A 12195-nucleotide genomic window follows, 5' to 3' on the forward strand; every position below is an offset into this window, starting at 1 on the left:
TTTTCTTTAGCAACTTGAGAGGAGTGGAAAAGTCCCTTCTGTGGATGGAAACCAGCAACACATCAACTTGTGACGTGTTGGTGAGGAGGAGGACCCAGATGCGGAAGCGGGCTCACCACCAGACACAGACTTCACAGTCTTTGATAAATAATAATCCACAATGGCGAGGTAAATCCAAAAACAAAAACTAACAAAGTCCAAATCCAAAACATTGTCGAACCGACAGAAAACAACTATGGAAGATCCAAGGAGCAAGACAGGAGACAGGACTCACAATGGCAAAACTAAAAGGAGGATAAAACTCACGTGAGAAGAACTCAAAAAGCTGAGAACGTCAGAAAATGTCCGTGGGGTTAAGAGTGAGATCAGGACCAAGAGTTAGCCAGTACCTTGCATAGGAATAGTCTGGCGACTTGTTCTGTGTCGGGGCACAGCAGTGTAAAAGAAAGAAAGTGGACTCGCGTCAATGCAACTCCTTCATTTCATTCTTGAAATTCGACTCCATGTATTTAGTTAAAAAAAGTACCTCATATGATCATCCGCTTCACTGGTGAAGTCCTTAGCCACATAAACTGCTATAAGTACCATGTGACGTTCAGCACATCCTCACTCCCGAGCCATATTGAAGTTGGGAAAGCAGCCTTTTGCGTGGTATACTGCCACCGAAGGCAGCCTTCAGCGTTGCATGTTGCTTTCAATGGAAACACGTGCTCCGCCCTCTGCGGCATATGATCACGCTACATGAAAGAAAGATGGAGGTTGGGGTTAGGAGGCCGTGAGATGGTGCTCCGTTCGCATAGGACGTCTATATATTAAGGCATCGCAGTGAGGATGGGGTGAACGTCTAACGTGAAGAAGGAATGAAAGCCCATCATCCTTGGCTGGAAAAGTCTGGATGTGTCTGAGAGGGACTGAAGAACCCTGTGATTTTGTTCTAGTTCTTTCGTCACTACAAGGTCAGTGGCAGACTTGAAATGCTGCATGCCCCCCGAAGACAAAAAAAACCTTGAGTCCCACAACTCTGCGAGTGACTCTCTGAGAGATCTCCAGCTCTAGAGCTTAGTGGGTCTAACTTCTCTGAGAGTGCGACAAGAGGCGGCACAAAACTCTGAGAAAACAAATTACCCTGAGAGCGAGGGGTTAATGCGTGTTCCGTGATCAAGAGGGTAAATCTTTACCAAGTACAACCCACAATCCCAGAAAACAAAACAACGCCACATCGTTCAAGAACAATATGTAAATAAGAATGCATTATTGATGATTCTGTTTTGGTTGGGGGCACTGACTCATGGTCCCCAAACAACTCAAGGGTGAAACTGGATTTAAATCAGCTGCAGCTCTTTAACACACTCTCCATTATGTATTTCTCCGCTCATGCATTATAAAAGAGGCTTGTTTAATGGTTTCCAGAGAGGGACGCTGAACTGACCAACAGGGCCGGGTTCATCCGACCGAGACGGACAGCGGACCCGACACACCAGACACAAAGACGGACAAGTCAGGGCCCGAGGACGGCGTAGGCGAAGGTCGACTTAGAAAGATGGACCCGAGGAAGGAGGCTGGCTGAATTAAGCAGATTGCTAAAACGCAGGTTCCTCCTGTGCGAAGAAACGCGCCTCTTAGCGAGATTGCCGACCTGCCATAACTCAACCACGGGGGAGGATGATGGAGGGGGATGTCGCCGGTGGGGATTATGAGGACAATCACCAAGGAGATGTCAGGAGGAGAGAGGGAGGTTCAGGTCAGTCGGCAGCTCCTGCTCGGAGGGAGGATGATTTGATCGGAGCGCTCCGAACAGGCAACCGTGCAGCAACCCCTCGGCTGTAGGTCGCCCACGTCACGTCGAAAACAGAAGGGTCCTCCTGGAAGCTCGGTTTGAAATGAATGAATCACAATAAGAGAAGTCATTTCTAGTGTAGCAGGGCGAGAGTTCTGCTGCCAGTACGAAGATATTTGAAACAGTTAAACCTAGTCACATTGGCTTTGTACTGTACAGAGTCACAAATGTCGTGTTCTAGCTACTCCAGCACAGGGACCCAATCACAAACGTGAAGTATACAGTATGATTGAGGGAATCCATGAGTCAAACACACATCCAGTCTGGACACTCAAGCTGTGGAACGTAATATGTGTCCGCCAGTGAAGGAACCGGCCGTGTAGAACTCAGGGAGGACATTAGTTGGACACACACTTTACAGTACATGCAAGTGGAGGCTTCATGAAACAGTGTCCTCATTTTCAGGGGCCAATAGGGGGCTCTCATGATTTTAAAATTCAGCAAAGGTTTGATTGAAACACAAAGCCAGAGATGATACAACAGAGAGTGCCATCTACTGGCCTCAAAAACTCAGACGCCGCGTCATGAGACCTTGCCAACCCATCACTCGTAGATATGACTCAGGAATTCCGTGAGCTGAGCCACTGCTCTGTTGTCACACTGAGATGAACTGGAATGAGTTCTTTGGGGTTTCCAGACATCGAACACCCTCAGCAACTAGTCAGTGAAATGACTTGTATGAAACAACTTGTCTACAGTTTGTGAAAGTAAGAGTTGTTCACCCCTTGGTAAAAACTAGTATTCTTGAAGTTGGAGTATACTTGAGTACTATACTATATACTATATTTATACAAGTATAGTCCAGACCATATAATGTCTGTTTTTTATCTGCATTCACCAACACCCATGATCCTTCGCAGTTTGCTGCGAGACTCAATAATATACTTGAAATCCCTCAGAAACAAAGCAGCATACTTGAAGTTATTGTATTAAGTATTTCAAATGTAGTATGTCAAAAACTTCAGGCATAATTATAGTACACGTAAATAAGTCTTTTTGCTTTGGGATATCAAAAGCAACTTGTCGCGCTACTCACACTGGAGCAGTCGCCGAGCAGTCCGAAGCGACTTCCCCCCTACCTCTCAAGTCACACTATAAATGTCAGTCAGTCTGCTGGGGGCGGGTCTAAAGCTAGTGGACCGTCAACATGGCGACATTGAGAGGCGGAACTGACTGGAGTTCAGAGTTTTCAAGTCCGGAATGTGTCCCTTGAAAGCATGTCGGATCCCCCTCTGCCATATTGTAGGGCAGCAGTTAGCCTCACATAACTGTGGCTTTACATCGACTTGAAATGTCGATGTAGCAGCGTTTGCTGCTTTAAGCACGTTTGATTTGGACGTTCCAAAAGACAGACATGATGTTTAGACACCAGAGAGCTCTGATTTATGAGGATGTGTAAATGAATAAGGCATCAAGCCATTAGGGATCTGTTGTAGGATCCTTGTTGCCCTGGTGACCTTCACCACATTAGCAACAAACCATATTGATGCTTCCTGACTGTCTCTCTCTCAAAGAGTCTCTGGCTTGATAAGAACTCAGGGTCACTCCCGTCCTGCCGCCTCTGGTGTCCTGCACCCCGGCTATCCTGGACCAATCACTATCACCATAATGAGATCACTTAGCAAGTTCTCTGGCCGCGCGGCTTCGCGGCTTCTATTGATTTATGGCGAGAGCAAGACATCTTGAACCTTTAAATTAAGTTGCTATCCAAATTATTACCACTCCCACCTGGCTGCCGGAGACTTCCTGCCGAGAATAATGAAGAAGTACGAGCGTTTCATCTGCCATGTTAAAGGTGCTAGCGAGGAGTCAAAGTCACGGCGCAGTTTTAATGAGGTTTTTGGGAATCTCTGAGTTGTATTCTCTTTCACCGGCTGAAGGGAATTTTTGAGCGTGTGCTTTCAGAGAAAGAAAAAAAATACATTTTTATCAAATGTCTCAAGACGGTAAACGTCCGTTATGTCGGATTTGCGTTGCAATGTGGCAGGATAACAGGCAGCCTTTATTGACAGCAACATTGTCAGCTGCAGCGGAGAGTCTCTGACAACACAACTGTCGACATGAAGCTCAAACAGGAGCGAGGACCACAAATCTTCCGAGGCTTCAAGAGCTTCACCCCAGTGAGTCAGAGAGGATATCTGGAGCTATAAATGGGAATGTTTGGACCTTCCAGGGTAGGATGATCTTCATCCATCCAGCCCACCTATTCCAGAGTCACAGGGGGCGCCAGAGCTCAGAGAGTCTGCTCTGTGGTCTCTGTTAAGAGTCTTGAGGCAAGTGTCAGAATTTCACCTCATCATTTGCCATTAAAAGTCGACCCGCTCTCAGGTGACGCAGCATCGACTCAACAATCGCCCGATTATATTCATGTGATTCCCAACTTGCCCAAAGCGTCCTTGACACCCTGAGAAGGAAGCTTATCAGTATTAATGATTCACTGCCTCCCAGCTGTCAGCAACGATGTGAGCAAACTTCAAAACCGTTGTTTACCACCTCAACAATGTTGTGATCTGAGCTCCAGTCCGAACGCCCTTCCTCCTACAGCGGCCTTGGAAAGGTTCAGCAAGAGACGTAACGTGCTCTGGCCGGCTTGTCGGCTGTTTCAACAAAGAAAAAATGTGTTCTGAATGGAAGTGACCCGGTCCACACACCCTGAAGGGAAGATTGTCCATCCACCAACTGTCCCACCTCTGGGATACTTGCAATCCCTTTAACGCCTAGTTTAAATGCTAGTTTAAAGTAAAGGAACCAGCAGATTCAGTCACATGCCACGTTGAGTCTGTCTCCTTCAGATGGTCACCAGAGGGTACTTCCCTAAACTGGGCCCTCCTTTCATTCTGGCTTGAGCATCCCGATTCCAGGCAGGGTTCAGTCCATTCTTGGCTCTAGCTCTTAACTTAGTCGCCATGTCCAACTTGAACTTCATATCTACAACATGGGCTACTGGAGGGTCTGACACTGATGCCGGCTTCTCAATGACTACTTCAGGGGAACCAACATGTTTTCTTCAATCGTCTGAGAACATCAGGGACCTTCTGGCTCGGACTGGCTATGGTGGTCCATCATGAGCATCATGAGCCGGACTTCCATGGACTGACCCGACCAATGTCTGCAGGACCAAGATGCACCACATCACTTGGGACCGTCACTGCACATTAGCTCATGTGTTGACTAGGGCATGTTTGTCAAAATGAAAACACCGAAATCCTTTTCCTTTATTTTTCCATTCTCTCTTGTGATGAAGGAAAAACATCATTTGCATTTCTCCTTGAAGCAAACACTTGTCAGGTGGACCTCCCGCTTCACTTTCTTTACATCAACACTCTTCATTCCGGTTTAAAAATACATGCATCAACAATGTTCATTTTCACCTCATTTGCTCTACGTCCAGTCGTGCACCAATTACAGCCTGTTTGGACTATAAATAAACCCCACAGCACTTTAGTCTGCATTTACATAAAGAGCTATAATGGCGATGTAATGGTTTAAATATTCATCATGCTTCCAGTGCGTTCCATTTTCACCTTCCTATTTTCCACTGAATTATAAAAGGAAGATGGTGGAAGACGGGTTATGAGGCTTCTTTCGTCTCTTGATGTGGCGACTGGGGAGATGCAGAGATGAATGGGAAGCTGCCACCACGCCGTCTTCCAAACTCTGACCTTTTCCTACGTTGGAGACACTTGGTTTGTTGACTCTTTAAAGACCGTCCTCTTCGGTATACAAGGCTTTATCTTCGCATGTGGACCTGTTCTACGCTGACTTGTTGATGACGCTAGCATGTAGCACGGGGACACGTTTGCCTCTGACCTTTTCTCTCGTAATGAATGTAGACTGCATCCAACAGCAAGCTTTTTCAATGACTCTGTCTTTGTGAGTCCCTACTGTCCAGCTGTATTTGCATGTGACCGATGTTCTCCACCAGAAGGCTCCCTGGTTGACTCATCTGACAGAATCAAAACATAAGTTTGACTCAAGATGGTAAACAAGAAGGGGTGCAAAGTCCTTTCGAGTCCTAGTTCAAGAAAGGAAGTAGTGTCACTAATCGACAGAATCTGACTCAATTTTCTCGTTCAAAAAAGTCCAAACCACATGGGCTGTGACTCAATTGCCAAGCAGGAAGTAGTTTCAACCCAAAATACTTGAGTGAGTCTTTGCCATTCTGACTCATGGATCCCAAAAATCATCAGAAGAAGGTGCTTGTTTTTAGTGTTTATGTTTTTACAGGTGCTTATGATTGTAATTACAGAAGAGGAAGTAGTGGTGACTCAAATAATTTCTGAAGCTCTTTACTTAACTTGACAGAAGTGGCTGTACTGTATGGAACCTGTGACTCAGGAAGTGGTTCAGACCACTGACAAACATTTGCTGTTCAAGGACACAAGATTCCAATTCATGGACTCACAGAAAGAATCCTTCCGCAGACGGGAGTCACTCACTCTCGTGACCGGGTTTGACTCGCCTCTTGATGTCATGAGTCCAGAAAAGACGACACACATTTAAGCTGCTGGAGCAACATCCTCCTCCAGATTCCGGCCGCTCTATCTGGACTCGTCCTCACTCATCCTCACTTGACAATAACTTGTTATTCGTCTTCTCCTCCCTCGGGGTCTCTGCTGGGCCGCTCGTGTCCAGAAAGTGACGCGCGCCTCCACCAATCGGCTGCGAGCTCCGAGCCAATGGCAGTCGCGCGTGGGCGGGGCCCGTCCGCTGCGAGGTGTGTTTTGGGGAGTTTGCTAAATGACTGCAGCAAGAAGAATCCAGTGTGTCAGAGCCCGCGTGAGCCGACTCCACCGGCCGTGCATGCGTGTGCGTGTGTGTGTGTGACGGAGAGAGAGAGAGCGTGTGTGTGATGCCACGGCACAGGGACGCTCCAGCACTCGGGACGAGACGCGCTAACACACGCTCCTCCTGGATTAATTCCTGAGCGCGGGGATGGATGCGGAGCGCAGCATCAGCATCAGCACCGGCCGCCGGTGCGTCTCCAACTTGGCCGGAACCAGACGATGGGAGTAGCTGAGCGCCTCTGCTGCAGAGGTTACTCCTACAACTGCTGGCCCCTGGGACACGCCGCGAGGAAGAGCAGGAGAGGAGGAAGAGAGCTGCGCTCCACGGGACTCTCGCCGTTACGCACGGATCCACAGCGACGCGGGGATGCGAGCGACAACCTGCTGCCTGCTTCCTTCACCTCTGCTGGATCTTACTCCAGGGACGGAACATGTCCCCTCGCTCCTGACTCGCGCAGACTAATTGGGTGCCAATTAACAACCGCCTGTGGGCTTCGACCCCCTCCCCTCTTTACCTAAAGCTGCCCCCCCTCCCCATCTTCCTCATCCTCCTCCTCCTCCTCATCAAGTGGATTTTGTATTTTCGGAGAGCGGACACATGGTGGAGGTCATGAGCGTCCCGCGGTGTGGAAGCGGCGACTCGGGGATCTGAATCGAGCTCACCTTGGAGGTCACCCACCAACACCCCCCCTCCCCCGCCCTCCTCTTCCTTCTCCTCTTCCGAAGTTTCCTTTAAAATAACAGACCTCAGAGCTTCAGTCCTGCCTCCAACACTGGCAACATGAGACTCTCCAAAATGTGCCGACTAAACGCGCTGGGGATCTATTTGTGGGAAACGGTAGTGTTCTTCAGGTAAGCCAGTCTCCACCGGCTTCACTCGCATCTTCTTGGGAAATATGCGTGGAATTCCGTGAATGAAATCCACCGCCGTTGGTTTTTTATGGAACAATTATTAATGACTCAGGTGAGGCAGCGCCCACTAGTGGCCATAAGTGATGCCAAGCTCCGAGCAATACAGAGAAACAAATCTTTAAAAAAAAAAAAAGATTGATGGTGTCACTGTATTTAATGAGCAACATCCTGTTCACACCGATATTGAATATCAATTTAAAATAAAAAACAAATACAATAAGCCTGAACAACCAAAACCAACAGTTCAGATACAACCCTGCTCACTCTGATTTCCTCCCACAAATCAAAAACACACACTGCTATGATCAGTCCACATATGTGTACAAAGCAAGGATTAACACCCCTGGCTAGCTGGGATTACAAATGCATGGCAAGATCTAGTTGCTCTCCCTCTGCCTTGCCGTTCAGACTGATATTAATACATATGTTCTATGAAACAATGTGAGACAACTCACATTTTATCGCATGACAATGTTTGCCAACTGAGTGCTGGTGGTGGTTGAGTCACGGTGAGGAGATTCAGTGTGGAAGTGGTGATGAAGCATGAAGGATTGCATTAGATTAGATCACGCCACTAATGCAGTGCTCAAATCTGAGTTCACAGAGCAATTGTTCTGAACTCCCTCAGTGATCCATATAGGTAATGTTTAAAAAAAAATCTCTTCTTCATTGATCTATTGACTGGTTTACATTTTCGTCCACCAACCCTCTGTGGCTCTTTGAGCTAATGTGTTCATCACTTAATCCAGCTAGTGAGCGCCACGTTAGCGGGGAATTCCTGAGTCCTGACAGTGACCTGTGTAGGTGGCGCTGGCGTGAAGCCAGGGACACAGGTGTTTGATGTGCTGCAGCGGAGTGCCAGGCGGTGATGCCGGATGTGAAGATGGACTTGTGGTAGCTGCATTTCCGTGAACTTTGAATTCAATTTTGATGACACTGCATTGAAACCGTTGCTCCAGAACTACGGGTCTCAGGCCCCTGGGTGTATGAGAATGCTACACTACACTACTACTGTGGTACCGTGAGTCAAGCAAAATTTCTGATATTCATTGGACAGTCTGTAAATGGCATTCTTTGTCAGGAAAAAGTAGCTACAGCAAATTCTTCTATCAGTGTTATGATACATTTTTCTATTGTCCACATTCGCTGCCGCTCCAAAATGCCCTCTTAGCTTATTTTAGGAATATTCCTGATGTTTCTAATCTCCACTTGCTAGCCTGTGGAATGCGAAGCTTTGTAGGTCATGATAGCGGCATGTTTAGATGGTGATCCAGTTTTTCGAGCACTTTGAATTAGCTTGGAATTTATGCCTGTTTAAAGCTCTTGTGGGGTACAGAAACTGACTGGGGGGGCTTTTACACAAGTGCTCCACAGACAACACATCCTCACTCCCATGGCGTAATGTATTGGGAAAGTGGACTTTTGCGTCCTATACTGACGCCGAAGGCAGCCTTCAGCGTTGCATGTTGACACATAGGTGTTTCAATGGAATACGAAAAGCATTTTGCTCCCTGTGTAACCCCTCAGTTTGGCTTGAGTTTGACATGAGTGCTCCACACAAACTTGACACTTGAAGACATTGGTTGATGTCCAAACCTGGAGGAGATGTAGTGCGGTCCGCTAGCTTTACTAGATTCTGTGAACGGCATCATGTTGGTTAGAGGGAAATAGAAGCAGCTAACAGTTGAAAGTGGTTGCGATGTTGGTCCTGAAGGGTGGTGTTGAAACGGGGGTTTCGGCAGCTGCGGCAGCATACCGGACGGTGATGAAGGATGCAAGGGAAGCACTCAATAAAGACGATGTGAACATTTGTATTTTTGTTGGCACTGTGTTTAAACACTGAAAAACTGCTCCCTGAGCTGCAGGATGTCAGAGGAGAGCATGACAAGACGCTGGTAAACATCTGAACTGTCCTCACAGACAGACTCTCTCTGGGGCCTGTCATTCAAATGGCCCAAATGGGTTCTTTCTGTGCTCAACATGAAGAAATAGGTCAAGGCTCGTTCGCTCTGGCCTGAGCACATTGGTGTGGTTATCTTCACGGCTGTGTGGCCCTGGAAGCCTGTGGTAGATGGCACCATCAGCGACTGAACTATTCTGAGAGAAGCATTTTCATCAGCTTGAAGGTTTCATTTCAACGAAACATGGAAAGAAACACCGTCCCCATGTCGGGCGTATTGCATCGGCAGCACTATTTCTGAGGAAAACCCTTCCACGGCATGTTCTCTCTGGCAGGCAGGGCAGCGGCGAGGCTGCATGTGGCCCTCGGCTGTGTTACATTCAGGTCTGACCTCAGCAGCTGCCACCAGCAGCAGTAGAAGCATGTGAAAACACTGACATCACTGTTCAGTTCAAGTCACCGCTCAAGCACTGTCCTGGTCTCAGACTGACGTCTAATCTGGTCCAGATTAAGACTTGCTGTCGGTCGGGGCCGTCGACACCAGGAGCCAGGGTTATATTGCCCGGCTTTCATTAGTCATTCCATTTGTCCTCCCGGCTCAATAACCCGATCAATTGTTGTGAGCTCTGCTATTTCATTACAAGTAATCCATGAATTGATCGAAGGCATTCTTGACCTCATTTTAGGTTCAGCAGGCCCCTCAACATCAAGGCGTAGTGGTCCGTGCTTCACTGTAGCCTCCAACCTCAGGCCGTAGTGGCCAAGAGGGTCCACTCCTCCTGTTCCTGTACTTTGTTCCCCATTAAAAATATCAGTCAAGATGAGCGCAAGAGCGACAGCCTCATCTTTAGAGTCATATGAGTGTCGCTGCTGGGAGGATCAGGGTTCAGATGGACTGGGAAAAGGAAGTGGGAGGTGTGAAAGTGACAGACAACGCAAGAATTAGACAGACAGTCACGTTTATATAAAAGACAAAAATATTATCCTAAAATATTGACTCATATTGATGTGTTCCCAGCATTGTAGAGTCTGCTTTAATCCTATTTCATTTGGTTTTATTGAGCGATCTTTTTTTTCTTTTGAGTTTTAAAGACATGGTTTTACTGTTACCTTTATTTAATGTTGCCACCATGACTGAATCGTTCTTACAATTTAATTCTCTTTTTTAACAACTATTATATCATGTTATTATTTTATATCGTATTTCTTTTTGGCCAATGAAATAAACAAAAATGTAAACATAGATGTAGATATCTTGTTCGTACTGCTAACATCATGAAACCGATGAAGTACAAGGTAATTGTTCAGTTATTACCATATAGCTTTTTGTTTTAGAAATATAATTGGTGTAAAAATATCTTGCTTAAATATAGTTCAGGAAAATAAATTACATCAAAGTGAATATCGTGAAATTAATTGACAATGGTAATATATGTTTTTTGATAGTGTATTGTTGATGAGTAGAGTTTGCTTTCATATATTATATTATTTTTGCACTGCAATGCTTTGTTGAAAAAGCTTCAGCTATAAATCTTAATCAGAAAAATTATTTCTTTTTTGCGATGTTGGATGCAACCATGTATAAAACGATAAAATGAGTAAGATAGAAAGCAAAAAGTGAAGGTGCTACTTATAAAAGTACAGTGTCAGTTCAGAGCAACATGTATTCGTGTGCCTGAGACTGATTCACACGAGGGGCCAAGATTCCAAGATGCAGCCTTTCTCTCTTGTGGAACACGTGAAATGAGGTCGCACAAGACCCCAGGGCCTCGAGTTCGATTAGAGTTTTTAAATGACTGGCACAATAGAATTATTTATCCGAGCAAGTAGCTCATTGATATGAACTTGTTTATAGTCTGTAATAAACATAAATAATACATTTTTTCAAGTCCCTACCATCAAATAAATGTAAATATCTCGCCTCTAAGGCATCATTTCTTCTACCGAGATTCGTCTTTTTGCAAATTTTAAGAATCTTAGTTGTCTTGCAGCAATAATGAAATACGCATGCACACATCCCCCCACACACACTGTCGTGTACGTACATATTTACTCAGCTATATTTGGATGTCATGAGCGTTGGCTAGCAGCGATAGCCGCCAGGATTCTGTTTATTTGTAGTGTGTTTCCTGCTGATGTGGACTTTGAGGTCGACGTTGGTTTCTTTCCCTCCCGCCGGTGATATTAACTCATCCCCGCTGCCTCCAAAGTTGCCTATTCATCAGAGCCATCTCACGCTGCGCTGACCCCCTCCAGCAACCCCGTCCACGTGGGGGGGGGGCGGGGCATGTGGAAGCGCAGCTGGAGGGCAGCGCTGCTCCAGATGATGGGCTACATTTTGGGGTGTTTGACACGTGTGAGACGATGTTGCTTTTGAGCTCACGCTTGTGTTTGACAGGAGACGACGTGTCACACGCGACACCGCGTTGCTTCCTTTTCTCACAGTCGACGTGACATTTGGACCTGAAATGAGCAGCACAGTTGGGCTGCGGTTTGACCTTGAAGCTGAGCAACTCGGAGTTGGCTGCCTTTTGTTTGTTCTCTGTCGGTTTTAACCAGAAGATCGGGGTTAATTGAGGAGTGCACTCGACACTATCTGGCGTGAATTTGGTACTTTGATCATGCCAAAGTGCTGGGACCCAGCTACAGTGTCGCGCTGTTTGAGCTCCTCACTCATGTTTTTAACCATCTGTTATGAAGAATGAGTGAGCGATAAACAATAAACGATGATTCTTGCGTGTAGCCATTAGCTCAGTAGT

The 12195-nt window shown here is 46.5% G+C and overlaps 1 protein-coding gene across 3 annotated transcripts in view; it reads left to right on the forward strand.

The window, feature by feature from the left end:
• The first annotated feature begins 6601 nt into the window (after positions 1-6601).
• The window catches only part of glra1 (glycine receptor, alpha 1), a 100223-nt gene continuing 94629 nt past the window's right edge, over positions 6602-12195 (forward strand). For all 3 annotated transcript variants that reach the window (XM_053880111.1, XM_053880112.1, XM_053880113.1), the window contains exon 1: positions 6602-7476. In XM_053880111.1, coding sequence (XP_053736086.1) covers positions 7406-7476 — 71 coding nt within the window. In that variant the 5' untranslated portion in view covers positions 6602-7405. The remainder of the gene's footprint in view (positions 7477-12195) is intronic.

Source organism: Synchiropus splendidus, chromosome 11, assembly GCF_027744825.2.
Source record: "Synchiropus splendidus isolate RoL2022-P1 chromosome 11, RoL_Sspl_1.0, whole genome shotgun sequence".
Lineage (NCBI taxonomy): Eukaryota > Metazoa > Chordata > Actinopteri > Syngnathiformes > Callionymidae > Synchiropus > Synchiropus splendidus.